The sequence below is a fragment of the Colletotrichum siamense genome (assembly GCF_013390195.1).
Source record: "Colletotrichum siamense strain Cg363 chromosome Unknown KSG_Cg363_contig07, whole genome shotgun sequence".
Taxonomy (NCBI): domain Eukaryota; kingdom Fungi; phylum Ascomycota; class Sordariomycetes; order Glomerellales; family Glomerellaceae; genus Colletotrichum; species Colletotrichum siamense.
Genome location: NW_023501020.1, coordinates 4,152,778 through 4,177,789, shown reverse-complemented (window position 1 = coordinate 4,177,789; position 25,012 = coordinate 4,152,778). Strand labels below are relative to the sequence as shown.

The 25,012-nt window shown below is 55.8% G+C and overlaps 8 protein-coding genes across 8 annotated transcripts; 3 read left to right on the top strand and 5 right to left on the bottom strand.

Annotated features, from left to right (window-relative positions):
• Nucleotides 1-1,398: 1,398 nt before the first annotated feature.
• CGCS363_v011439 (uncharacterized protein) lies at nt 1,399-3,585 on the top strand (the record flags this gene model as incomplete). Its single annotated transcript, XM_036643288.1, has 5 exons — nt 1,399-1,482; nt 1,666-2,089; nt 2,144-2,436; nt 2,526-2,644; nt 2,706-3,585. 5 exons carry the CDS (start codon nt 1,399-1,401, stop codon nt 3,583-3,585), a joined length of 1,800 nt encoding a protein of 599 aa, XP_036492100.1.
• A 2,432-nt stretch (nt 3,586-6,017) lies between these two features.
• On the top strand, nt 6,018-7,210 carry CGCS363_v011438 (D-arabinitol 2-dehydrogenase; the record flags this gene model as incomplete). The annotated part of the gene is made up of 3 exons (XM_036643287.1): nt 6,018-6,339; nt 6,409-6,790; nt 6,913-7,210. 3 exons carry the CDS (start codon nt 6,018-6,020, stop codon nt 7,208-7,210), a joined length of 1,002 nt encoding a protein of 333 aa, XP_036492101.1.
• Nucleotides 7,211-7,362: 152 nt separating this feature from the next.
• Nucleotides 7,363-8,001, bottom strand: CGCS363_v011437 (uncharacterized protein; the record flags this gene model as incomplete). Its single annotated transcript, XM_036643286.1, has 2 exons — nt 7,363-7,775; nt 7,836-8,001. The coding sequence occupies 2 exons, from the start codon at nt 7,999-8,001 to the stop codon at nt 7,363-7,365; spliced, it is 579 nt and encodes a 192-aa protein (XP_036491657.1).
• Nucleotides 8,002-8,431: 430 nt separating this feature from the next.
• On the bottom strand, nt 8,432-9,941 carry manF (putative mannan endo-1,4-beta-mannosidase F; the record flags this gene model as incomplete). Its single annotated transcript, XM_036643285.1, has 4 exons — nt 8,432-8,634; nt 8,722-8,811; nt 8,874-9,725; nt 9,779-9,941. 4 exons carry the CDS (start codon nt 9,939-9,941, stop codon nt 8,432-8,434), a joined length of 1,308 nt encoding a protein of 435 aa, XP_036492088.1.
• Nucleotides 9,942-11,043: 1,102 nt separating this feature from the next.
• HNM1-1 (Choline transport protein) lies at nt 11,044-13,170 on the bottom strand (the record flags this gene model as incomplete). Its single annotated transcript, XM_036643284.1, has 8 exons — nt 11,044-11,282; nt 11,351-11,587; nt 11,648-11,759; nt 11,858-12,063; nt 12,119-12,598; nt 12,658-12,754; nt 12,822-12,904; nt 12,963-13,170. The coding sequence occupies 8 exons, from the start codon at nt 13,168-13,170 to the stop codon at nt 11,044-11,046; spliced, it is 1,662 nt and encodes a 553-aa protein (XP_036491656.1).
• Nucleotides 13,171-15,850: 2,680 nt separating this feature from the next.
• CGCS363_v011434 (Core trichothecene cluster (CTC) protein 14) lies at nt 15,851-16,987 on the top strand (the record flags this gene model as incomplete). Its single annotated transcript, XM_036643283.1, has 2 exons — nt 15,851-16,044; nt 16,096-16,987. The coding sequence occupies 2 exons, from the start codon at nt 15,851-15,853 to the stop codon at nt 16,985-16,987; spliced, it is 1,086 nt and encodes a 361-aa protein (XP_036492087.1).
• A 541-nt stretch (nt 16,988-17,528) lies between these two features.
• On the bottom strand, nt 17,529-18,696 carry CGCS363_v011433 (uncharacterized protein; the record flags this gene model as incomplete). The annotated part of the gene is made up of 3 exons (XM_036643282.1): nt 17,529-18,151; nt 18,208-18,300; nt 18,348-18,696. The coding sequence occupies 3 exons, from the start codon at nt 18,694-18,696 to the stop codon at nt 17,529-17,531; spliced, it is 1,065 nt and encodes a 354-aa protein (XP_036491660.1).
• A 3,856-nt stretch (nt 18,697-22,552) lies between these two features.
• nog-2 (Nucleolar GTP-binding protein 2) lies at nt 22,553-24,879 on the bottom strand (the record flags this gene model as incomplete). Its single annotated transcript, XM_036643281.1, has 4 exons — nt 22,553-23,313; nt 23,367-23,643; nt 23,973-24,705; nt 24,782-24,879. 4 exons carry the CDS (start codon nt 24,877-24,879, stop codon nt 22,553-22,555), a joined length of 1,869 nt encoding a protein of 622 aa, XP_036491661.1.
• Between the last annotated feature and the right edge of the window lie 133 nt (nt 24,880-25,012).

Sequence of the window (25,012 nt, the reverse complement as noted above, 5' to 3'; positions counted from 1 at the left end):
TCGAGTTTTCGAGCCGCCGGAAGCCTCGCCTTCTCGATGAAAAGTTTGCAAATTCTTTCAATCGCCTGGCACGGTATGACTTCATACCAAGCCTTCAGCAAGCCTGGGCCGTAATCCTTCCGGTCGCTCGACGGCAACCTCGATTACATGCTACGACGCGCTGCAGGATTCCTCCCGTTGGTTTGTGCGCCTTCTTACTCACATCGCAGTTCCGGCAAACAAATACCGAGACGTCTGCTTGCCTCCCTGGAGCTTCCGTGCGGCGTCGACTGATCCATGTCCGAGTTGCACCTTGTGAAATCGTCGCCGTAATCCTTCTGCCGTCATTCATGGTCGTTGATCAGCTGGCGATTAATCGGCGATTGAGGGGTCGACGACATGTGATGGCAAAGTGTCGCGTGTTGTTGGGCTCGGGTTTCCTTTCGCGGTTGGCCGCGGCGATCTTGGTGCTCTTCATGCTCCTCCTCTCTCATTCGTTTGCGATCCAGTGGCGACCTCCTCCAAGTCTAGCGCCAACAGTTGTGAATGGCATTGACGAGCCGCGACAAGACGCTTGCCCCCACCCCAAGATAACGCCAGAGGCTTCTTCATATTCTTCCTTTGGGACGGCCATTGAGTGAAGCCCCTGGCTCAATTTGAGCCGAACATTGACCGAGACAGCAAATCGACTTGAAGGAGAGGAGACTGCTTGCGGTTGGCAATCGGAAACGGTGCGAAGGACGACGGCTTGTGAACTCATCGACCCTGGCTGATTCATTCAGAATAACGATGTCGAATCATTCAATTCAACCAATTACATTTGTCGGATTCGATTTGTTGTCTTGGATGGTTATTTCTGTCGATACTGCGGTAGGCTGTTGTTGACGATTGTGGTGCAACGCATCGTCCGCTATTGTCGATCCGCCGATGCGATGGACGTGGAAACTTGAGAGAGACAAAATACTTTCAAATATAACTGGGAGATCTGAAGCTACATATAATCAAGAAAAGTGGAGGAAGGCTGAATCTAATTCGCATCCCGAGTCAAGCGCCGATGGTTTCTGTCGCTGGTATGGAAGTTGGGGACTCAACAGGGTGAGGGGAATTTCTGGACAGCCGCCTTTGGCGATGGCCGCAGCAAAGACGCAGCGTACATCAATGCTGGGTATGCATCAATCCACTCACCCATGCAACAGCATCATGCAGCTATCCGCCTAAGTGCAATACCACCTCCCTTGCGCCTCAATATCTTCTAATCCAGACGCTCCCTTCACGTTCGCTCAGCCGTGGCTGAATCAACAGCATGTTAGTGGCCCGACGACTCCTTTCATCTTCTTTCAGCCGTCTTAGATTTCAGCTGCTCAGTGCGACCAAAATGCGACGTTTCACCTCTCATCATGTCAAGTTTCCTCAGTCACCATGGCCGAAGCATCGAAACCCCCGCCGAAGCGGCGGATGAGAGTGCAAAAGTCGTGCACCGAGTGTCAAAAACGCAAGCAAAAGGTGAGTGATCGCCGTCCTTTACAAGTCAATCCGGCTCGGCCCGGACTGTGCGATCCACCCATCTACCTTAACGTCTGAATCGGTGTTGAGAACAAGGGGTTGCAGTGCATAATCCGACGGCCAGATGCCCCCTGCGTGAACTGCTCGAGGCGCTTCCCTCCGGTGGAGTGTACCATCACGCAGGTCGAGTCGATCCCGAAGCCCGCCTATGAGGACCAGGTCCTCACCTTTGAGCTGTCGTCCTTCTCTGTGGGGTCCGGCAAACGACCCGAGGACTCGTTTGCGAATCACACGTCTGCGCGCTCGAAAGCTCCAGGACCCGGGGCTCTGCAGACGCAAGCGAAGGAAGTCGGCAAGAAGTCTGGTGCTCGTGGGGGTTCTTCCTGGACGGACTCTAGGAGATCATCTGAAGAAAAGCGACAGGAGAATGAAGCCATCATGGCGAGGGCGCGAGCCCGGGCCAACCTTTTCCTCGACGGAAACGGCGACCCGATGGCCTTTTTCTACAACAGTCCCACGTCCATCGGAGGCATTCTCACCGAGGTGACAACGCTCAATGGCATGCCGCTTCCTCAAGGTCCCAGAACCACGGAGCTTCTTCACTTCTGTGAGTCGATGAGCTGCACTAATGACTCGCATCCTGGCTAATGGGACTGTGTAGACATCCAAGTCGTCGCTCCCAACATGGTGTCAATCGACGGGCAAAGCCAGCCTCCCGTGTTTCTGGCAGAGGTTCTTCCGTGGATGCTTCAGTCACCGCTGTTTCCGAACATTGGCATTCTCATGTCGTCGACAACTCAATCGTTGGAGCATGGGCTGGAGATCACCCAGAATCCAGAATCACTGGCCCTGAAAGCTCACGTTTTGTCAATCATCGCTGAGTACATGGAGCGCCCGTTTGACGCAATCGCCGTGGAGATGGTACGAAGCGTTGTGAATCTGGTGGTCATGGAGGTGAGTTTGCAAGAGACACGCACTCTTGCTTCTTGGTGTGGGAAATAGAAGAAAAAGCTCCATCAAGGACACGACTAATTGCCCTGCAGTGGTTCTGGGGCGCTGACGAGAGCATGTTTGCTCACATGAGAGGCATCAAACGCATGATCAAGCTGCGCAATGGGATGAGGGGGTTGAAAGACATCGTAGGCGAGAGCATCATGATTCTGTAAGACCGCCTCCAGCATCGTCAGGGTGCTGCCGCAATAATACTCACGATTGATGACCAGAACCGATTATGAGATTGCATGCTGCTTCGAGACCGACCTCTACTGGCAGGAAAACGACCCGGTGCGGGACGAAGAAATACCAGTTCCAACGACGTGGCCGGACGGGTATGACAGCCCACTGCTGGCTTCACCGACAAGCTTCGAGAGTGTTGCGGAGACGCTTGGGTTGTGCGTAGAAGCAGCGCGGGTGCTCGACGACGTGCGTTTTCTCACGATGTCGGTGACCTCGGCGGCGGCAGGGTTGGCGACAGGAGGAAGCCCGAAGATCCGAAGCACGGCATCGTGGCTGTACGATAAGCTGGGAAATTTGGGAGCGTCACGTTCGCGGCCCACAGAAGCCAGCTCAGAGGCGGACTGGGTGCTTGAGACAGTCAGGCTCGCGGGGCTGATCTACAGTTGGGCGGTGAGGTCTCTCCGCCAAATTTCAAAGTTTGACGATCAGGAGGTGCTGGAAGACGCGTACATGGCAATGCGACGGGTGAGTCTGGTGACCTGGAAGAAGATTCCGGGGGTCTTCCTGTGGATCATGTTGGTGGCGGCACCCAACGCGGGAGCGGACGCCAAGGGCAGGTTCGTCCGGAGGAAAATGGCCGTGACCGGGCTGTCGATCGGGTTTGAGGACTTTGTGCTCGGGATATCGTATCTGAAATCTTTCTGGGCGGTCCAGCAGTGGATCGCCAAGGAGGGCGATGCAGGTGTGCAGCGGCTCGAGGACAAGTGGTCGCTCGGGCTGGGAATGGGAATGGGAAAGGAAATGACTGCGACGGTGGCAATGGGAGTGAGAGAAGGAGGAGTGAGAGGAGGAGTGGAAACGGAGAGCGGCGGGCGGAAGCAGAAGCCGCAGCCGGAGATGGAGCTTGCGATAGAGCCGGGACACTGACAGAGTGTCAGAGGCAGGAGAAGGAGATGGAAAGGAAGCTTTGACATTGGTGAGAGCCCAACAGAAGCGAAGGGAGGGTCGGGAGGAGAGACGAGAGAGGGTCAGGCTCAGGCTCTGGCTCTGCATCGGCTCGTGTTTGGTTGTTGCATTGCGTGTTCGAACGGAGTCATGCGTCACGATGGCATCAAAATTTGACTGGTCTGACCGAGTCTGTTGGTGGCGCAGGAGTCGGGGATGTTTGATGAGCTCGTCTCTGGGTCGTCTGGCCGAACGGACTTGTGGCCGTGGCCGTCAAGCTACTACCAGTACGGATACCAGGTATGGATGGTGCTCAACGGGGGAGGGATCGATGAATCAATCACGATGGTGGCACAAAGGCAAAGGAAGGGAAAGGAAACATTGGGGGCCCCTTTCACCCCGAAAGGGATTCGCCCTCGGATTCCCCTTTTGGGCAATCCGGCGGGGGGTCCCTGACTGCACTCCGCATTCCCCCAGACTGGATCCACTCCCGGATGGCCTGGACTGGGGGGCGTGGAGTTGCATTGCTCGACGTGCCAGTCTGGACTTCTATTTCGCGGCAGACGGCAGGGTCCAACTTCCCTGTGCAGTGGTCACGAAGACAGAAAAAGGGTTCACGATGGACCCATATCTGCAGCCCAGTGCTGCTACTCTCGATGTAGTATCCCAATAGTGTTTGACCCGGGATTCCAGCCGGGACCCAGCAGACCCAGCAGACCCAGCAGTACCTTACCGTGTATCCATCATTCACTTCACAGCCCACTTACCAGCAGCACGCAGTAGAGTAAGTTACACTGGGTCAGATGAGATTTGCTTCTAGCATGGTAGAGTAACAGAAGAATGTTCCATTCGCATCCTTGACAGTTGAGGCAAGCCTTGAGAGCTTTACTTAGACAGTACGGAACGTTCCCTGTCTCCCGACGTTCCGACGAATCATGTCTACGTTTCGTGTGAACCGTGAACCAACGGATCCCGCCGGTGTGTTTCCGCCGCGGGGCCCAGGGTCCTGTGTCCGCTTCCAGGATGCCTGCTTGTGCCTGCTGGTGCTTGCTTGATTGCTTGGAGCCCAAGCTCGTGGGTGGTGGGCGCCTCCAATTGCTGTTTCTGAGCTTCTTTTGGTAGCTCGTCCCTCGTCGTCCGTCTCGCCATCGCTTCCTTTCCCCTCCTTTCCTCCCCTCCCCTCCCCTCGTCTCCCCTTCCCCCCGGGGCGCTGGCCTAGTACCGTAGCTAAAGAGCTTACAGGAACATGGGCGGGGATCTTGAATCTGATATCTGACAACCACCGCATGACCTGTCTCGGAAAATGGCGGACCCTCTGGTTTGGATGTTCTAGCCTTCCCCCCTACCTGGGAGAGACCTGCAAGAGCTCATGCGGCCGCGACGCGCAGTTGGGACGGACAGATAGACACGCACATACACACACACACACACATCCTATGCAGTACACATGGACCTAGAACAACGGGGCGGCACCGAGCCCGCGGCCGCGACGGTGGGCCACTTCCACTTTTTTTGCTGCTCACTTGACATCCGACGATGCTAAGAAAAGAATAGGGCAAGAGAAAAGAAAACACGGTTGAGGCGAAAGTGAGGGCGGGACGTCCGGCCAGACGACACGAGGCTTGTCGCAGTCGCCCAGTCCGCATCCGGACCGGACCAGCCAGGGACATGTGTCTGTCTGTCTACCTTACCTTAGTGACCAACAACAACAACAAAACCCCCCTGGGGCGCACCAATCAACCCAGAGAGACCAGACCTTGTCGATGCCAATGCCTGCTTCGGCGCTAGCAGCTGTTCTGTTGGTGCAACTGTCGCGCGTGCGGTTCGGTGCCGTGCCATTGAGCTTCGGTTCGGGGATGCTGATCTGAGAATTGGATTGGCATGACGGGAGGAAAGGATCCTATCCTGGATGGGCGTGGCGTGGCGTGGGTGAAGGAAGGGCGAAGGGTGAGGGGGCAAGACCTACCTTGGGCATTGCCTGTGCGGGGGAACGGGAAACCCAGCCCGGCATGCCAAAGTTGACGATATTAGTCGTTCCAAAAGGTATAAAGACGAGAGAAGACGAACCGCTCTCAGGACTTGAGGAACAGCTCGTCACTCTACACACTCATCAACTCATCACTCTTACAACACACACAAGCAACCAAACGCTCCTCCTCTTCGTCGATAAAGTTTCCGCCCTCCCGTCTTAGACGCCGCCGCCGCTTTCATCTCAAGCTCATTCACACACACACACACACTTACACCCACATACCTCGACCGTGCGACATCGCTCCTCCATCTCCTCCGTCTGCCCTCCCTAGAGACAACCACCGGCTTCCACCACCAACGGATCACCACTTGCCATTGACTTCCAGGCCAAACTTTCCATCCTTCTTGGACTTTGCACATATCTTAACTGTCAATTCGACAAGATGTCTCGGTACGTAACCCGTCTGAGGCCGTTCGCTCTCGGCGCCCAGCTCAACAAGGCGCATTCCAGGCTCGCAACCCAATCTCTCCCCGTCGCTCCTCTGGCTGCTGAGCCCCTCCTCAACCAAACCGTCGTGAACCCCGTCGTGAACCCGGTCAGGAGCTTCAACACCACTCCCAAGGCCGCCGTCCCCCTCACATCGCCTACCATGACCCGCGTCCTCCCCGAGTTCAGCCTCCACGGCAAGGTCATTATCGTCTCCGGTGGTGCCAGAGGTCTTGGTCTCACACAAGCCGAAGCTCTCCTCGAGGCCGGCGCAACTGGTAAGAAACCCCACGAAACCAACTTACACACACTTTAGGCGCACGACACTAAAACACACGCTTTTACAGTCCACGCCATCGACCGTCTCCCCAAGCCCGACCCCGACTTTGAGAAGGTCGCCCTCAGAGCCGAGACGGAGCTCGCCACCACCCTCACCTACCACCAGGTTGACGTCCGCGACGTCGCCTCCCTCAACGAGATTGTCGCCGGCATCGCCGACAAGCACGGCCGTCTCGATGGCCTCATCGCCGCCGCTGGTATTCAGCAGGAGACTCCCGCCCTCGAGTACAAGGCCGAGGACGTCGACAGGATGATGGGCGTCAACGTCACCGGCTGCTTCATGACTGCGCAGGCCGTTGCTCGTCAGATGATCAGACTCAACACCCCCGGCAGCATCGTTCTGATCGCCAGCATGAGCGGCACAGTCGCCAACAGGGGATTGATCTGCCCGTAAGTTCTCACATCTCATCTACCCCTCTCTTCCCCTCAATAGCCATGAGGATTCGCGAATCCTTCTATGAGGAGAAGTTCCTTCGTGGTGACACAAAACTGACGTAACACGCGGCTTGCAGTGCATACAACGCCTCCAAGGCTGCAGTTCTGCAACTCGGACGCAACCTCGCGGCTGAATGGGGCGTGCACAACATCCGCGTCAACACCATCTCGCCCGGCTACATCGTGACCGCCATGGTCGAGGCGCTCTTCGAGACCTACCCGGAGCGCAAGGAGGAGTGGCCCAAGCACAACATGCTGGGCAGACTCAGCAGCCCGGGCGAGTACCGCGGCGCCGCCGTCTTCCTGCTCAGCGATGCCAGCACCTTCATGACGGGCAGCGACCTGCGCATTGACGGAGGCCACTGCGCCTGGTAGACCGTTGCTGTTGCATGGTTTAGAAGGGAGAAAAGTGTCTTTTTATTGGGTTGATTGGTCGTAATACATCGATATCAGGAGTCTAGCGTATCATCTTGTTTTTTACACATATAATACAATCACATTTTATATTAGCTTTTTTTTGGTCTTTCTCAAGCGGGACTCGTGATGCCCGGACGACCCAGCTTCTCCACGATGCCCTTCTTCAGATTGAGTCTTTCCTCAATCTGAGCTGACGAGTGTCCCTTGTCGCGCATCAGATGCATCTGCACGATGGTGTTGAGGTCCAGCAACGTCCTGCCGTCGTTCCCGCTCCTGCCCATGTTCTCAAACTCCTCTTCAGCTCGCTGTTGCAAGGCGCGCCTCGCCTCCAGAGTAGCCAGTGTCGCGTTTCGTGACGTGGGAGGGAACAAGGGCCCCGGGTTCGAGATGGCAGCCGCGTGAGCTGGCAGCGACGCCGTCGAAGTGGCAGAATATGTCGGGTTGGGCTGCACGACGCCCATCTGGCGCAGGCGGGAGGAGAACTCTTCGCTGACTTCAGGGTTGATTGAGTCCGCGAGGACATCTGGAAGAACAGCGTGTCAGCGACGCTTTTCGGGCCATTTGGTCAGGAAGAACAGCTTACCATCTGTCTTGGACGTCGCAGCCTGTGCCTTTGGATGTGTGTTCGGCTGCGATTGAGTAGGGGCCGGAGCTGCCCTGTTCGCTGATGTGGGCGGCACGGCGCCGGGCGCGCGGGTCGGGAACTTGCGCGCCGCGCCTTGTGCTGCTTTTGACGATGATGCGCCCATTGTGCCGTGCTGTGTCAATTGGTCGTCGGTGAGAACCAGCGATGGCGAAGTGGAAATGGAGAGCAAATGGAACGCTGTGAGCGACCGGGGAAGCTTGAGATTCTTTCGCGGGCGACAGCTTATCGATAAGCAGCTTTACAGGGACCGCCGCCGATGACGCTTCTATGATTCCTGGGGGACCGAGGCACGTCAGACGATTCCCCTGGTCTCTGATTGGCTGCAATTACAGAGTACAGCGGTCACTTTCCCAGGTCTGGGGTAGCTGATCTTTTCTCCAGCTTTTCAATGTACACACAGAAAGTTCCATTAACACATAATATGTACAACGAAGAAGAAGCTTATTTACGCGGTCTTGCGAGATTTTACCGGCCGCATTGGTTGCACCACTTCTCGGGCCTCTCACTCATCATTTATCAACACATCATCACACTCAGCTGATCTCTGCGACGTGGTTCGTGACCAAGCAAGTCCACTCGTCGGTGCCGTAGTAGATGGTGTTGCCGTCGTTGTGAGTCTGTCCGGTGCTGATGGTGTCGCCAAGTTGCCAGAAAGCATCGCCAGCCATGCCGGCAGTCGTCGCCGACGTGATCTGCCACGGCCTCTCCAGCTCGCAGTGCCGCTCGGGGGTGCCGTCTAAGTCTCCGTGTCAGCAAAGTTTTCTGTTTCTTGCATTGCCGCCTCGAGTGAGGCTACTGTTTCCATTGCGTATCATTCACTTACACTCCTCAAAGAAGCATGGCTTGTTTGCCGCAACGCACTGAACAGCGTGGTCCGTCACCCACTTGCTGCCCGCGTCGTACCCGAGTCCCCCTATCTTCATGTCAGCTACCATCACCCCTCGAGCGAGATAGATATCTTCCCTCAGAACTTACATGAGTTGGGGTAGAAGTGGAAGGTCGCAAAGTCGAGCGTGGTGATGTTCAAGAGGGCAACCCAGTCGGTTCCCTCAGAGTACTGGTACGGGTACGAGGTATCCCCGGGCAGTCCCATGCCCTCGTCGCCGAGCGTCACCATGTGGTTGGGGTCGAGGCTCTTCACATACTGCGACGTCGTCTTGGCCCAGTTGTAGATGACGCTGGTGCTACAGCCCTGGCAGCGGGGCTCGTTCGCCAGCTCCCACGCGAGGATGGCGGTGCTCGACTTGAATCGGCTCACCACGGCCTCGATGTACTTCTTGTACTGCGTCTGCGCGGCCGTGTTGGTGTACCAGCCGTTGTGGTCGCCGCCGAAGGCGTTGACGTAGGCGTTGATGCCGCCGTAGTCGTTCCAGTTGTTGACGAAGTTAATGATGAGCTTGATGCCGTTCTTCTCCGCCGACGCGACGACGGCGTCGAGGCGCTGCAGCCCGTTGGCGCCCGTGTTGATGGTCGACCCGGACGCGCTGAGGTACTGGAAGTACACGTCGTTGGACGGGATGGAGTTGACGTCGTTGAAGCCCCAAATACGCAGGATCTTGAGGCCCGAGGACTTGAGGTGGCCCATGACGAGGTCGACGTCGGCGTTTTGCGAGGAGCTCAGCATGGAGATCCAGTACGAGTTCGTGCCGGCGTAGTACTTGGTCACCCCGTCGATGTTGAACTTGGTGCCGACGGCCTTGGCGAAGCCGGTGCCGGTCGCGGGCGGCGCAGCGGTGGAGGAGGTTCGGACTGAGGAGGAGCTTGAGGTGCGGACGGTGGAGGTGGCGAGGGTGCTGGTCCGGGAGGTGGTCGTCGGCGCGGCGGTGCCTGTGGATGTTCAGCTCTTGTTCTTCAGCAAGAACGATGTTGTGGCGACTTACCGGGAACGCACTGCGAGTACCAGGCGTTGGAATACTGGCATACGGCGCCGGCCACGCAGGTCGTCGGTCCCGTCCAGCCCTGTCCACCGCATTGGCCGTACAGAGCTTGCTGCGCCGAGGCGGCAGCCGCGAGAGAGAGCACTGCGGCAACGACTGACTTCATGATGAAAGACTGCGTTGGTGTTGTTCCTGCAAACTACTCTTCAAAAGCAATCGAGAATGCGCCGGTGGGATGCCGTCGTTTTGTAGTCTCGACGTGCATCGCCCACATCGTCCTGATCGGCAACATCAGCCTCTGCGGATCGTCGTCCTCCTTGCCCCTCGAAAGCTTTTTGCCATGTGACTGCGAAATTCCATCAATGGCGTCCCGAGGACTCGTCCTGTGTCAAGCCACGGCGGACGGCTGGACCCTGATCTCGAACGATGCAGTTAGGCACTCCGCAATCGATGGGAACGCATCCGAAAACACCGGGGCGGATGCGAAAAAGCAGCTTGTTCACACCCACTTCAGGTCTTGGGATGGGTGGCCCGATATGACATACCTGCGCTGGTTCTGCGTTACATTGCATATCCAGGGCGGGAGACTGGTCGTCAATTAGAAGTCATCTGGGGCCGCAGAACCAAGATTCTCATTTTCGCTTCCACCGATCTGCCCAACATTCAGCCGTTCATTGTTTTGAACCAGCAAAACACGGTCTCAACCAGCTTTCCACCGACTACCCAATTTCTTTTAGTGAATGAACTTCGCGATGAGATAGGTGGTGAGTCAAAGTACAAGTCACATCAAAGACCCAGCGGCTCTTCTTGGACATAACATCCGCCTCAACGTATGGGGCTGCAACGGCGGACCATGGTCCCCCGAATTCCGCTTTCGAACATCGCGCCCTCGACCCCGCGTCAACGGCAAACCGGCCACAAAGCTAGCACGCTTTTGCAGCTGTACACGTACAAAAGCGAAAACGAGCTGAGTCGACAACGCGGGCCGTCAGGTTCCTGGATTTGATTCCAGTTAGTCATCCGCAGCTTGCGGGATGTACGCGATGCAAATGGCGGGTTGTCCCGAACACCGCCCATCCGCGACCCCGCCACTCCGGCAGCGTGATCCGGACGTGGACGTGGATGCAGCTGAGATGTCGGACCACAATTCCTGTCAGCAGTCTCTAGGGTGGCACAAAGTTCATGTGCAAGGCCGAGTATATTCTCGTCTTTTTGTTCATCTCTCGTCAAGTCAATCCAAAGGCTGCTGTAGGCCGTACAGTTATTTCTTAATTCCGGAGGCTTTCTGCTTCTTTCTGCTTGAGCTCCGTAGCCATCGCCGATGCCGAAGACTTTTCGGTGGCCACGGGCGCCACTCCGTCGGTCTCGATGTACAACTCCATCACCTTCGGGCCGGGGTAATGTTTGACGGCGTGCACCGCCCACCACAGCCCGGTAATCGCCACCGTCCCTACCAAGATTACACTGCTCCAGTTCATAGACGCTTCGCTCACTGGTAGCACAAAGGCTGTTGGCAGTAAGTCAGCTTGATTGCCCAGAAACAAACACACGGCAACATTGAAGACGCAGACTCACGAAAGCAAAAGAGAACATCAAACAACACGATGAACAGGACAGCCAGGCCGTTGACCGCGTACCCCGCTCGCCCTAGGTGAAACGGCCCCTTGGGAAAATACTTGCGGCCTGACAGCATGTTTGCCGCGAAGGGGATGGCGTAGGATATGGTTGTCAAAACGACAAAAGATCCAGCGATGGCGAGGAAAGCCGTCGAACTGCCAAGCGGAATGGCACCTATCCCGGTAGCAAGCACGCCTGTATTGGACGTCAGTCAAATTGAGCACTGGGACGTTGCAAGACCTCGACTCGACTTACAGACGAACAGGGTTGACCAGACGGGACAGCTGAGCCGTTCGTTTACTCGGCCAAACAAAGCTGACAGCGGCACGGCGTTGTCTCTGGCCAGTGCCCAGTAGGTCCTCGAAACCTTCGCGAGTTCGTTAGTCGTTGGTTGACGCGACTCAGACGGGGAGTTGTTTCCCCTAGTCAACCCCTAGTCAAAGGTAAACCGGCACTTTTGCTTACAGTCAACGTCAGACCCACACAGCAGGTCAAGGTGCAGATGAGCATGATGAACAGAAGCCCGAAAGCTGCGCCCGGATTGCGCACGCCGTTATCCCCGGCCGTTGCTTGAACGTAGATGTTGGTCAATGGAAAGGTGTTGAAGCCGCCCTGGAGGGCGGTGATGTCTGTGATGGCGTACGACAAGGCGACGGCGAAACAAAAGGCATCTGGCACACAAGTCAACCAACATCTGTCTTTCAATAAGATGAGCCAAAGACTTACAGACGAACCCCAGAGTGATCTGCAACATGATCGCTTTGGGCAGGTCCTTCCGGGGATGGCCCATCTCCTCCGCCATATGCGTAACTGAGTCAGGAGTCCCGATCGTAAAGGCGCCATTGAGGACGCCCAGGAGAAACGCGACCCCGCCCGACCAGCCGGTGGCATTATTCTCGTTGAAAGAGGACCAAACAAAGTGGTTGGTCGCGTGGCGTTTCGGCATCGCCGCCAGGATGATGATGGTCACGATGCCGCCGACGATGACGAAGAAGGTGCCCACGTGCTGGGTGTGCGGCGCGTACTTGTTGGCGAAGACGATGAAGAACGCGGAGCCCCAGAGGATCAGGAGGTATCCGATGAAGACGTGGTACGGCTGGCTGACGTAGGTGTCGAGGTGGTAGACTGCGTACATGCTCACGGCGACGTTGCTCGAGATCTGCATGAGCGACGCCAGGGCGAAAATCCAGCCGTAGAAGTTGATCCCTGGTAACATATAAGTGAGTATTGCTTCACGTAATGCGCGATGCAGCAGACCGACGTACATCCTGTGAAGAAACCTAGTATTCGTCCCCATCGGGGGCCTCCTGCGATGGTGGCCCAGTGGTAGACGCCGCCGGCGGTCGGGACCGAAGAGGCAAGCTTGACGCTGCATCAGTTGCAGCTCACGATGTCTTCAGAACAAGGGATAGAGGTGGCAGGTACAGACCTCCGACAGACTCAGTCCGATCAGAGAGTAGTAGAAGACGGCGACCAGGAGGCCGTAAATGATGCCGGGTGGGCCACCGTTGACTAGACCAATCCCGGTTGGTTACGGACATTTAACCTGCGAGACTGAGCGTGGACTCACGAATAGAGACCGAAATCGACGAGCCCAATGCGACCCAGGCGTTGTCCACGGTGAGGGCCATGCTGGCAAGTCCCAGAAGGCCGTATTGGCGCGACAGCTGGTCCCTGTGGCCTGCAGCGTTCAGGGCGACGCCATCTTGGATGACGACGACGGTTTCGTCGTCGGAGGTGCCTGGCTCCTCGAATCTGTTTCGTACTTCTTCTCGCATCGTTGTGGATTTCTCACGTAGATGCGCTTCCAAGCGGATCTAGTGCGGTTATCTCGAGTCGTCTGCGAAACGGTGTGTGGACCGTCACGATGCACACACTTTAGGAGGGAAGACGAGGTGTAGACAATCAAGGGTGACAGTAGATACGGCAAGCCGGAAATCCCAGCGTGGTAGCCCGCACGGGAGGCGAGAAAAGAGAAAGACCAGACGGAATATGTATTATTTGAAGCAATGGGCTATCTGCTTGAGCAATGCCAACGTAGCATCGTGTAGCGCCATGTCTTGGGATGAAGATATCAGACACTTCATCCCTAGTGGTCAAGACGCAGACTGTGCGATGGCGCGGTGCTAAGATTGACGTTGCATATTCTTCTTTTTCAGCCAGTCAGCCCGCATAAGCCCATGCTGCTGTGCATCGGACTCGTAAAGCCAAGATAAGACAAGAGGCAAAATCGTACATCAGTAGCGCGTTATCGGACTGCGTGATACGGACAGGACGAGCAGTTTCTTTGCCTCGGCGTGTAGAGGATTTAGACTGTGGCATTTCGCTTCATATGTGCGCCACAACTTGCGTGGGACGGGCCGTCCAATCTGTGCCTGGCTGATGGACCATTCAGGACGGCAGGATAGCTAGAGGTCTGTGGTGTAAGGGGGATGCAATTTGACAAATGATGTTCGCCGGTGCGTGCGGAAGGATTCCAACCGGCAATGTAAGCTTTCCTTGGGCAGCTTTTCCCATGCCCATGTGGCATGTGCTACAGAATCAGTCAATGCTCGAAAGCCGGCAAACCAACCGAAGGCATATTAGTTGAGCGTAGCAAAGGATATAAACGCCAAGACGGTTTGTTTACTGATGTGTCCGATACCCACGTTTTTGAAAGAAAGAAAGAGGCGAACCGAGGCGCGCCGCGGCCTGTGCTGCATGCAATGGGAGAGAGCTGTGTTGGTGTTCGAGAGTCCGAGGTGGAAGAGCACCAGCTATGCAGCCAAGGTTCGCAATGAAACACTGCCAATTCGCATCGCGTTCGGTGTAGTGGACCGCAGTCAGAGTCTAGATCAGAGAGGCTACAGGGGACTTTTAGGCCGATACGACGCTCTCGCATCCGTAAGGTATGTATGCCTCATCTGAAGCAGCAGGCCTCGGAGGGCTGAACCAAATGTCTTGGTGAGATATTAGTGAGCGAGTTTGAGTGCCAAGCGTGATGGCCAACCGGAAGAAAAAGATGCTGGAGAATGGCTGGCTGGCTCATTGGGGTAGCACTGGAGAAACTGTTGGCGAGTAGAGTTTTCTCGCTGACCGGGTTTTGAGTCATCACGATGGTTCGCAGTTGAAGGCGATCTCCTGATGAGACAGGACGATGCCGGTGAGCGAAGGGTTAATAGATGAATTAAATAGACGAGGTTGGATGAGATGGGCTGATGTGAAGGAAGTGGAGGGATCGAGTTGGGTTGAGGGACGGAAGGAAGACTTAGCACTGTAATTAACCCCGCGGCCCGGGCATTTAGCGCCGATAGCGCCCTCGTCCTCCCTCTTTCGGTCACTTTAGCGAATATGGACAAAAGCTTAACAGAAGCACCAAGTGGGGGCTCTGCTTTTCAACGTTCCATTTCGGCGAGGAACACACACACAGAACACTCACCCTCCGCTCATCCATCTCCTCAACTTCGCGAAACAAAGATTCGCAGCTTCATATCTCCCTGTCAAACACCAATGGGCATGCAAGTCATTTGCTGCCAAGCCGCGGAAAACCAGCGCAAGTAAGCACTTTCGGGCCACTGTGCCCCTGTTTCCACGTTGCGACGACGACTCGGCAGTCGTGCCATTGGCTTGGAACCTGCCGTTGAACCTTCGCCGGCACAAGATCCCTGCCGTACGGCAAACCTTCAGGCGTCTTCTGTCTGTCGAGATCCCTTGAAGAATCTGCTGCTGTCCTTCTCCCTGGAAGCCTCGAGTCTTTTTGATGGGTTAGGGGAAGACGGTGACGCTTACACTCTTGGCAATAGAGAAACACGGTTCGGAAAGCCACTAACAAAAGCTGACATGATATCGAAATTTCTCCTCCTCTGGAACTCTTCCTCCTTTCGGCATGTCTTCTCCTTTCAGAGAAGGATGATTCTCGTCGTCTATAAATAATACCCACAAAGCATCGCCGACGAGTCTGTCCACCCAAATCCACGCAACAAGCAATCCCCTGCCCCAAGCGCCGACCGTGTCTCTCATCCAATAACCCACGAACACGGAACATCTCACGCAAACCTGTCATTCAAGAGCCCGGACACCTCCTTTCTTAACTGCCGGTTCTATCGGCCGGGGACCATGCCCAGGTAATCTCCCTGCGATGGCCACGGTTTCCCCGTCCATTCGGAATCCCATCCCGAGCACCACCTTACCGGTCATGGAATCCTCGAGGATTGTTGATCTTGCCGCTTTTTGTTTTCAGGCACATTACATGGGCCCCGAGGGAACCGTAGGAACGGCAGCTTTTCTCGTGCAGGCATCCGGCTGGACGTCAGCTTGAATCCTGGTGCCTTCTTAAATGTGAGACGCTGAACTCATCATTGCAAATGGGGTATATACATAGGCAGACGACCCCCATCCTGAAGGAATCTTTCGAGAACCTCCAGCGAGTTCGTTCTGCCCTTTTCGTTCTTTAATCTGTTGATTACTTATTCCGTTGCGATGTTTTCCATTCAGCATCACCCGTGCGGGTACCTCCTCCTAGCCTTGATTTCCTCCTTGGTGCTTGTAAAAGCGGCCCCCAACCCTCCCAAGGCCTGCCCCCCGTTCACCAAAGGCAGCTTCACAATCCAGCAGTACCAGCTGTACCCCGAAAATGCGGACTGGGACGTGATCAACTGTATCGTCTACTTTGGGTACCTGAGCCTGACCCCTCTTACACAACTCACGCACTAACCCCGTCCCAGGTCCTTGTTCAACGCCAGCGTAGCCGTGTACGACCCGTACAAGGACTCGGTGGTGGACATCCTCACCTTCGACGGCATCACGCACAACCAAAACCTCCACATCGGCGGCGTCCAGGTCGACCAGCACACCAAGCTCGTCTCCGTGGTCGTCGACGCCGCCGCCGCCTTCAACACCGCCGGCCAGGACATCTCGGGTGACAACTTCATCATCAAGTACGACCCCGCCAAGAAGCAGGTCCTCTGGAACAAGAACATCACCGCCGTGACACAGGGCCAGTACGGCGGCTTCCAGGACATCGAGCACGACCCCCGCGGGAACACGTATGTCGTCGGCTCGTTCCCGGGAACCATCATGAAAGTCGACCCCGAGGGGTCCGCCGTCGATCCCTGGTTCCTCCCGCAGCAGATCAACCACACCAAGATGGGCTTTTCCGGGCTGGCGGCGACGGGGGATATCCTCTTGGCGAACAACAACGAGGACCGCCAGATCTACCGGTTCAATATGAAGGACGACAAGGGAAAGCCTGAGCTGGTGCCGAGAACGCCCGAGGTCAGCCTCGACAGCACGGATGCGATTTACCTGCCGCCGAGGTATGACGGAAAGGTCCTGCTCATCGCAGAGAACCTCAAGGGCATTACCGTCTTGCGGTCCAAAGATGGGTCGTGGAAATCAGCTGAGCACTTGGGCACTGTTCCCAACAACTCTACAGCAGCCCAGGGCGGGATCGTCACGGCGCCGGTGCAGATTGGGGACAATCTCTTCATGGTGGAGGAGTTCTTCGCAGACCCTCCCGTGTCCGGCTCAACCGCAGGAAACAGAACGAGTTTCCCATTGGTTGACATCACTTCTGACGTTGAAAGGTTGCTGAAAAAGTCAGCCAGCCGTAGATGAGCCAGATCAGCGGACCGAGAGTAATGAAACACATCATCTTTTCTACACTTTGATACATCTTATACACACCCTGATTAACTCTAAACACTGGTAACGTCCCCGAATCCGATCTACTGCCAAAATTCCAAGGCATCATGTAAAATCGCCAGAGTCCAAATCGCGAGTACAAGCCAACATGACGCCCAAATGCCGTCGGGGTATTACCAAGCTGAGTAGGTCCGAATCAACAACCAACTACCCAGATGCGCAGCCAAGGTTCGCTCGAAGAAATAGGATAACCGCCGAAACCTCAGAATTGGATGCCGGGGTGTTCGTCGTACAGAGTCGAAAAGGGATCGTCCTCCTCGATGCCCAGAATCTCGTTTGCTTCTCTCAGCCAAGCCGGGGTCGGTCCCAACCGGGTGGTAGGCGGCTGGGGTTGATACAATTCCTCTTCAAATTTGTCCTCAAAATCAGCCGTCTTAGCTCCCATCCATGCGTCTTTTCCATTTTTACTCCAGGGGCTGACATCTTCCTCCACCTGCTTCGGCATGGCCGTACCCTATCCGGGGCCGAAAAGGTGTGAGGCTCCAAAGTCTTCCCTGAAGCCAAGGAACTCTCCTCTCTTACCCGGCATCGGCTCTCCATTACCTGAAGGCGAGATCTTGGAGACGTCCCTTCCGAACTTGTCCTTGTAGATGACATTGCCCATACCGTCAGCTTTCATTACGGCAATCTGAACGGGCTCGCCATTGTAAGGATCGATCAGGCAGAAGTGGCGGCCGATCTGGAAGGGGCCTTTGTGCTTGTCCTTTGCGAGCTCGCGCGCTTTCTCGACCTGGCGACCAACCATGCTCTGATGCTCGCTAATGGGCTGGGGGTGCAGCATCATCATCTGCAGTTGAGCGTCGGACTCCTTGGTGGGCTTGAAGGGATCTGCCAGCTTTGTCTCTCGGATCGGGCTGCTGCTCATCATAGCGCCAGGAGCGTACCGGCTTGGGGATGGAGTGATTGTGCTGCTGGATCCGTTGCTGGACATAGTGTTCGAGGTGCCATCAGAGGTCGGCAATGCGACCTTTCGGAGTGACGAAGGGCGGCGAGGTGTCGACGGCGTGCTACTCGATTGACGGTATCCCGGCGGACTGCTAGATGGAACAAGGCTGGCTCGGTTGTTTCTATCGGTGTCTACATGAAAAGGTTAGCTAATCTTGGTAACTCTGGGCATAAGGTAGTGTTCATACGAAGTTGCATGCGGGGCATGTTTCCGGACGAGAGGGCGACCACCATCGGATTCTGCGTCGGACGACCAGAGGGGCTGAAGTGCGAAACGTTGGCTTAGATTGTCAGTAAATCTCTGGATGAATATCGAGATGAGACTAACGAGAGTATTCCATCTGGGACATGTAGGAAGCCATAGACGCGCCGTCCAAGTCCAGATCAAGAGGGTCGCTCGGGAAGGCAGGACCTGGGGAGACGGACTTGGGGCTCGAATGGCTCATCTGATCGTAGGAACGCTTCAGACGGGGAAGCTCCATATTTTCCCGAATATCGGAAGCGCGTTGCTGCATGGCGTTTTCGGCGCGGGAGTTCGGGATCGCCAGGTGGTTGCGGACTTGGTCGGCACGGCGCTGCATCTGAGGCTCGGCAGGGCGGGGCAATGTCGAGATTCCTGATGAGACACGCTGAACGATACTCCGTGTGACTTCTTCGGCTGCCTTGGTCGGGACCATGGGTATGGCTAGTTGAAAGACTCCAGGCGACTAGAATTTTACCGGAAACTGCCTGGCGAGGTGTCGCAAACCGGTTAACCAAGGAGGTGTAATGAAGGTCAAAATGCATGCGAACTGCCAATGTCGGCCGTGATGTGGACTCCGAAGTGTCGTTCTAGAGAAAGAACGAAGGTAGTTAGTTGGGTTGTGGGAGTCGAGGATGGAAAACTCCAGTAAAGGCTGCCTCGACACAAAAGAATATTGTCGAGTCGCACGTTATGCGGTTGCTAGCCTCGAGCTCCTGGTGAATAAGACGTTTGTTTACCTTCGCGTGGGTCTGCAAGGCAGGCAGACTTGGGAAGGTGCTCTTGGTCGTGTCGTGGCTTCCTTTGGCGTGACAAACATGTTCTTTACACAGCCTTCCGATGACCTGATCAAGCAACGTCGAATCAGACCAGCTCCTTGTCTAGGTTTGTTGACACTACCTACCCCTTACCTCTTCCCCAAGCATCACCAAGCAACAATTTGAACCAAGTGGGATTGCGATGTCTAATCGTTTATATTGAATGATTTGTGGTTGCCTCTTGCGTTTCTTGAGGCTTCATTTACATCTCTTACATTACTCGACCTGGAACCCTCGCACAGTCCAGACAAGACACATAGATATCCTGCATCCATGACCGAAGGCAGCACCCGTCCAAGGCTTCAGCAGCCAGTCCCGAAGCCATCGCGAATCCCTCACAGCAAGCAACCTGCGAACACCCGAAAAAGGGCCACCACAGATCCCGTCCGCAAGCGAACCCTCAAAGACGCTGCAAAAACCTGAACCTAGACTTGGGAGGCTTCGCAGGCGGCATCTCGGGCGGGTTTCCGTTGCCCGGCATGCCTGGCATGCCCGTGCCGTTGTTCGGGGGAGAAGGATTTCCCTTTCCTCCGCCCGGCTTGTCGCCGCCCTTACCACCGCCTTCGCCAGGCTTGTCGCCGCCTTTGCCGCCGCCTTCACCAGGCTTGTCGCCGCCCTTTCCTCCTCCTTCTCCTCCTCCTCCACCACCGCCGCCACCTCCACCACCACCACCTCCGCCGCCGCCTCCTTCACGGCAGCCACTTGCAAATAGCATGACCTCAGCGCAGTTCGCACCCTGGTCAGCCTTCTTATAGACGTTGTACTGCTGCTGCTCGGCCTCACACTGGAAGAACTTGGTCTGGTTCTTGAACGTGATCTGCCCGTCGCAGCCAACCGAGAACCCAGAGTCGGGCTTCTGGCCAACGTCACACTGCAGAGTCTCCGTGGGAGCTAAGTCGTCACAGTCAGTTTTCGGAGTCTTCAAAATCACAGACAACCGGATTTACTTACGAGTCCACCAGCAGCCTCGCTTCTTGTCATCGTTGACCTCCCCCTTTTCCATGTGCATGGTCGCCGGCTCCAGTCCGATTCTGAGCTGTCCGCTTTCCAACTGGCCAATGGAGCCGGAAACAGAGCCCTTCGCCATGAACTTGAACGACTTGCAGTCTCTCAGACGGCCGCCCTTACAGTCATCACCTCCCTTTCCGCCTCCACCGCCGCCGCCTCCTGGGCCAGGGGGCGGCTTGGGCTTGTCACTAGCTCCGGGTTTGTCAGGCCCCGGCTTATCAGGTCCACCCGGTGGTGGCATCGGCTTGGGTTTGTCGCTCGATCCAGGCTTATCAGGTCCGGGCTTGTCAGGCCCAGGCGGCGTCTTCGGGGGGTTTTCACCACCCGGAGGCATCGGCTTGGGCTTGTCACCTCCGCCCGGCGGCGGCATAGGCATGGGCATTGGCATTGGCATGGGCGCGTCACTTGCTCCAGGCTTGTCCGGGCCCGGCGGCATCGGCTTCGGTTTGTCGGGCTTGTCGCAGTCTTTAGGGCCCTTACCACCGCCATGACCACCTCCCGGGAAACCACCTCCCGGGAAGTGGTTATCGATCTGAGGGTCCGCATTGTCCCTCTTCGTCCCACCACCGCCGCCGCCTCCTGGACGTTCGCCAGCGCGGCAACCTTCTCCACGGCCGCGGCCGTGTTCGGCAGCCAAGGCATTAGCGTCGTCTCTGCTACCGAGGGAGAGAGCAAGGGAGCTCGTAGCCAGGGAAACGACAGTGATTACCGACAGACGCATCTTCCTGTTCTCTCTCGAGGGATGTACAACTTTTGAGTGGTATAATACAAATTAAGAAATGGGTGACAAACGAACGTCACACGGCCCGTCAGGGGAGTATGCCCTTGGGGGAAAGGAGTTTACTGTCGGAATGGGTAAGGTGAGGAAGATTTATTCGTCTTCTCTACACGAAAAAAGCGAATGCTGTCGTGAAGAAAGGGGGAAGGGGGCGACGGTAAGCACTAAGACGATGGACGACAGACGAAGTCTTCTTATCTTTTTTAGGCTTTTCTTTTCGAACCACCTCGAAAGCTTGAGAAACGACATCGGAGAGAGGGGACATGGCTGCGAACACGAATCACAACGTGAGGCGGCCGTCAACTGACTAGCCGGGCGAGAGCAGAAAAAGTCTGGCCGGAGCGGAAAAGGGGGACGAGGGGGTCGTGAGGGGGAGGGGTTGGCGGGGGTTCGATGATGTCCGACGACGATGTCAACATCATGAGAGAGTCATTCAACAAAGAGGGGTGTGTGTGGGATGGGTGTGGGTGGGCAGAGAGAACAACCAACAGGGGGCCTGAGGAGGAGGCCTGGAGGAGGCCTCGACGAGGCCTGGGTAAACATGATCTCATGAACCACATACGGCATTCGTACAAACATCGGATACGGCATCCACGTGGAGACTTAAAGGCAATTGCCCTTCCAGTCTTTTTTTCTGCCGCCTCTCAGAAGCGAAGGAGATCATAAAAGATCAAGCTATAGAACTTCAGATGGAGCCAGATCGAGATGACATCTTGGCTGGGAGAAAGGGGGTGCGAGAAGTTAGAATCACGAACTGGCGAACCACGCAGAAACAACCACCAAAGGCGGTGACTTTTCCGACGACTTGGTTCGATTGGGCCAAGGAATAAAACTCGGAGGATTAAAAGGAAGATGGAAAAAACTCTCTTGCTTAGTCCTGACAAGAACTCAAAACCTTGCCATTCAAATCACCCCTCTTCTTTCCATCCCCTCATCTTCGCTTCTCCGTCGCCCGATCTTTCCAGGGACTACGCGGCAAGATGCGGCGGTGAAGCGAACGGCCAAGGTCAAAACAAACATGGGGAGGGAACCGGAGAGAAACAAAGTTTGCATCGAACGAATCATTTCTATTCTCTTGACTGATGAACGAGAGTCATTGTGTATGTGTGTGTATCTTTCTCTAACTCTTGGAATCTTTTTCTTTTCTTCCCTTGCGAGACACTGAGTCGTCCTCCACTAGAGACGATTCGGGGGCAGACGAGGTTTCGTTTCCTCGAATCACAAAATGGGGCCTTGTTCCACGGGCAAAGACTCGTTTGCCGTTTCGATTGCGACGAAGACATGGGTATCATACGGTTAAACACACTTCAAAGCTCAGCTCTTCCCCAGACGCGTGCGTGCGGAGCCTCGGAACAAACACCTTGCGGCTGAAAGCCCGTGCCATGCTGGTGGGAGGAACAGGGAAGTAGGGGTTTTGCGGTTCTCCGGAAGAGCCGCATTCGGGTCGCCCAACATCGAAACGGGGTGCAGGTTTAGGCCGCAATCAGGTTTGTAACGGCTGCCGTTGCCCTGTGATCTCATACCAAACAGTGCGGTGACCGCACGCTGGCGGGCGCTGAACTTTAGGATCTGGAGTCCCTGAGTCGGCCCGATCGACGATGATTGGACTGTTTCCCTACCCGAGCTGGCGACGTTGCCGAAACTTCGGCGACGCGACGGATCAACATCATCTAGCTTTTCAGAGAGCCTCATGTCTTTCTCCTCTTGGCGGCAGTGCTGCTCCTAGTACTCCTAGTACTGGCGCGATCCGAGATCGCACGGACCGAGGTATTGTAGCTTGTCTCCGAGGCAGCGCCGTCACCACCCTCACTGTCACTTGCGGAGTCGTCATCAGAGTCAGCGTCCAGCGGGATCATATCGTCCGAGGCTTCATCGGCGTCTTCAGACGCCTCGGCCAAGGACTTGTCGCCCTCGGCCTTACCGTCTTCGGATCCGAAACCCTCAAACTCATCATCGTCCTCCTCCTCTTCCTCATCATCGCTGTCACCAGCGACTGTGGAAGGTCCCATTGAGGTATCAGGCATGCTCTCAGCATTCTCAGCGTCATCCCGCTTTCGCTTCAGGGGCATCTCTCCGAGTCTACCACCGCGACCCTCCACGGCCTCACCCGCCTCGGCATCCTCATCCACCGGCGCAGGAGTGAACCAGGGAATCTTGCCGCGCATGAAATCGTTGAGGATCATCTTGGCGACACCATCCACGTCAGGCTCTCCCTTGCGGAGGAGACGACCGCTCTTTCGGGCAATCATCTCGAGGAACTCTGTGTGGTTCTTCCAGCCCTTGAGTTCGTAAGTCCTCTCCATGTGGTGAGGCTTCACCTTGGCGAGTACGGCAGGGATATATTGTTCAGGGTGCTCGACGTTCTCGACACGCACAACACCACGCAGAAGCAGGTCCTGAGGCGTGTCCGTCTGAGAAGGCGGGACGATACCAGGGCAGTCAATGAGGTCTGGGCGTGTTAGCTCATGCACATTGACTTCGAAAAAGGTGAAGGCGACTTACAGATCTTCTTGGTGAGAGTGATGTATTGCCAGACCTTGGTCTCGCCAGGAATTGGCGCAACGTTGGCGACCTTCTTCTTCCTCAAGGTGTTGACAATACTGCTCTTGCCGACGTTGGGGTAGCCGATGAGTCCGACAGAGATCTGCTTGCGCTCGCTGTGGAGCTTGGCGTACTGTCTGAGCAGCTCAATCAAACTTCCCTTGCCGAAGGGGTTGGTAATGCTAGAGTGCATGGCGAGCGTTGGCCTGACCTTGGAGAAATATCGCACCCAACGAGCCTGTGTCCTGTTAGCTTCCGCTTAAGAAAACAAACGACACAGTCATATGTGATGATATGTATGCTTCGCTACTAAGAAAACCGCCATATCGAGGCTCGGAAGAGCACTAGCAGAGTTCAACTCAAAGTGATGCAATTTCGTCTCATGATGGGAAATCCAAAACGGACCCCATCAGCCCTGATCCAAGGACCAGGACAGCGAGACGACCCTTGATATTCCCAGCGTGTAACGGAGAACCTTCCATTGAGGGCAACAGAGTGCGAAAGGATTCCTGACAAAACGACTGGGGTCTGGAGGAAAGGTAGGAAAAGAAGGAGACAAAAACTTACAGCTACGCTGGTGGGCACCAAATCGGTCTTGTTCAAGACGAAGATGAGGTGCTTGTGAGGAGCCTCCTCTGAGAGGTATTTCTCAACACTCTTGCAGCGCGTGCCCAGAGGGTCGCGAGCGTCGAGGACGTGGATGACAACATCGGAAGAATCCAACACGCGGTACAACTCGTTCCAGATACGCTTGCTCTGTCCCTTGTTGAAGATGGGCTCGATCGACATGGTAACGTGACCCTCGTCCTCGCCGTCCGCCGAAGGTCCCGAGTTTCCACTGAGCAGCTTGGCCTGCTCGAGGCGCTCGTTGTAGGTGTCCAAGCTCTTGTCCGCGTCGTCCATCAAGTCCGTGATGGTGCCCGAGCTGATCTTGACACGCTTCCTCTGCGCCTTGGGGCCGAAGGTGCTGCCGAAAGAGGATGTCTCAATCGTCATCTTGGCCTGGTGCTTCTTGAGGCCGTTGGTCTCGCCTTCCTTGATGAGAGACATGGGAAGCTTGTTGCTCTTCAGGAGGACCGAGTACGGGTCGGCAGCCTTCTCCGCCATGGCACTGCGAAACGCTGTCAAGCTCTCTTGGGAGATGACGCGAGTGTTGTTGAACCACTTGCGGTTGGGCTCGATCCGGGCGTTGGGAACTTCGCGGCTCTGGAACGACGCGGCCTTGGTGATCTCACCGTCGGCATTGCGCTGGGCCTTTCCATCCTTGAGGATATTCAATTGGCGCACTCTCTTGGCAGAGCTGCAAAGATATGTTAGGGACGCGTCCAATGGGGCCAAAAGCCATGTTCCTGAAGCAGGAAGGCGGATAGGCTTACCGATAGAAATTTTCGCCCTTGGTCTTGACATTGCCCATGCCATCGCCGGTCTTGCCCTGGCGAACCTTTCGGTTCGCCTCCTTCTTGCCGGTTCCCATCTTCTTTTGACCGCGAACTCGCCCAGTCGTAAAATTGAAAGAGAAGAGGGAGGAAGACTGGGCAGGAGTTGAAGTCGGTGAGTTGTTAAGGAAGGTTGAGAGAGGGAGGTTGGAGCTCGCGCAAAAGAAGAAG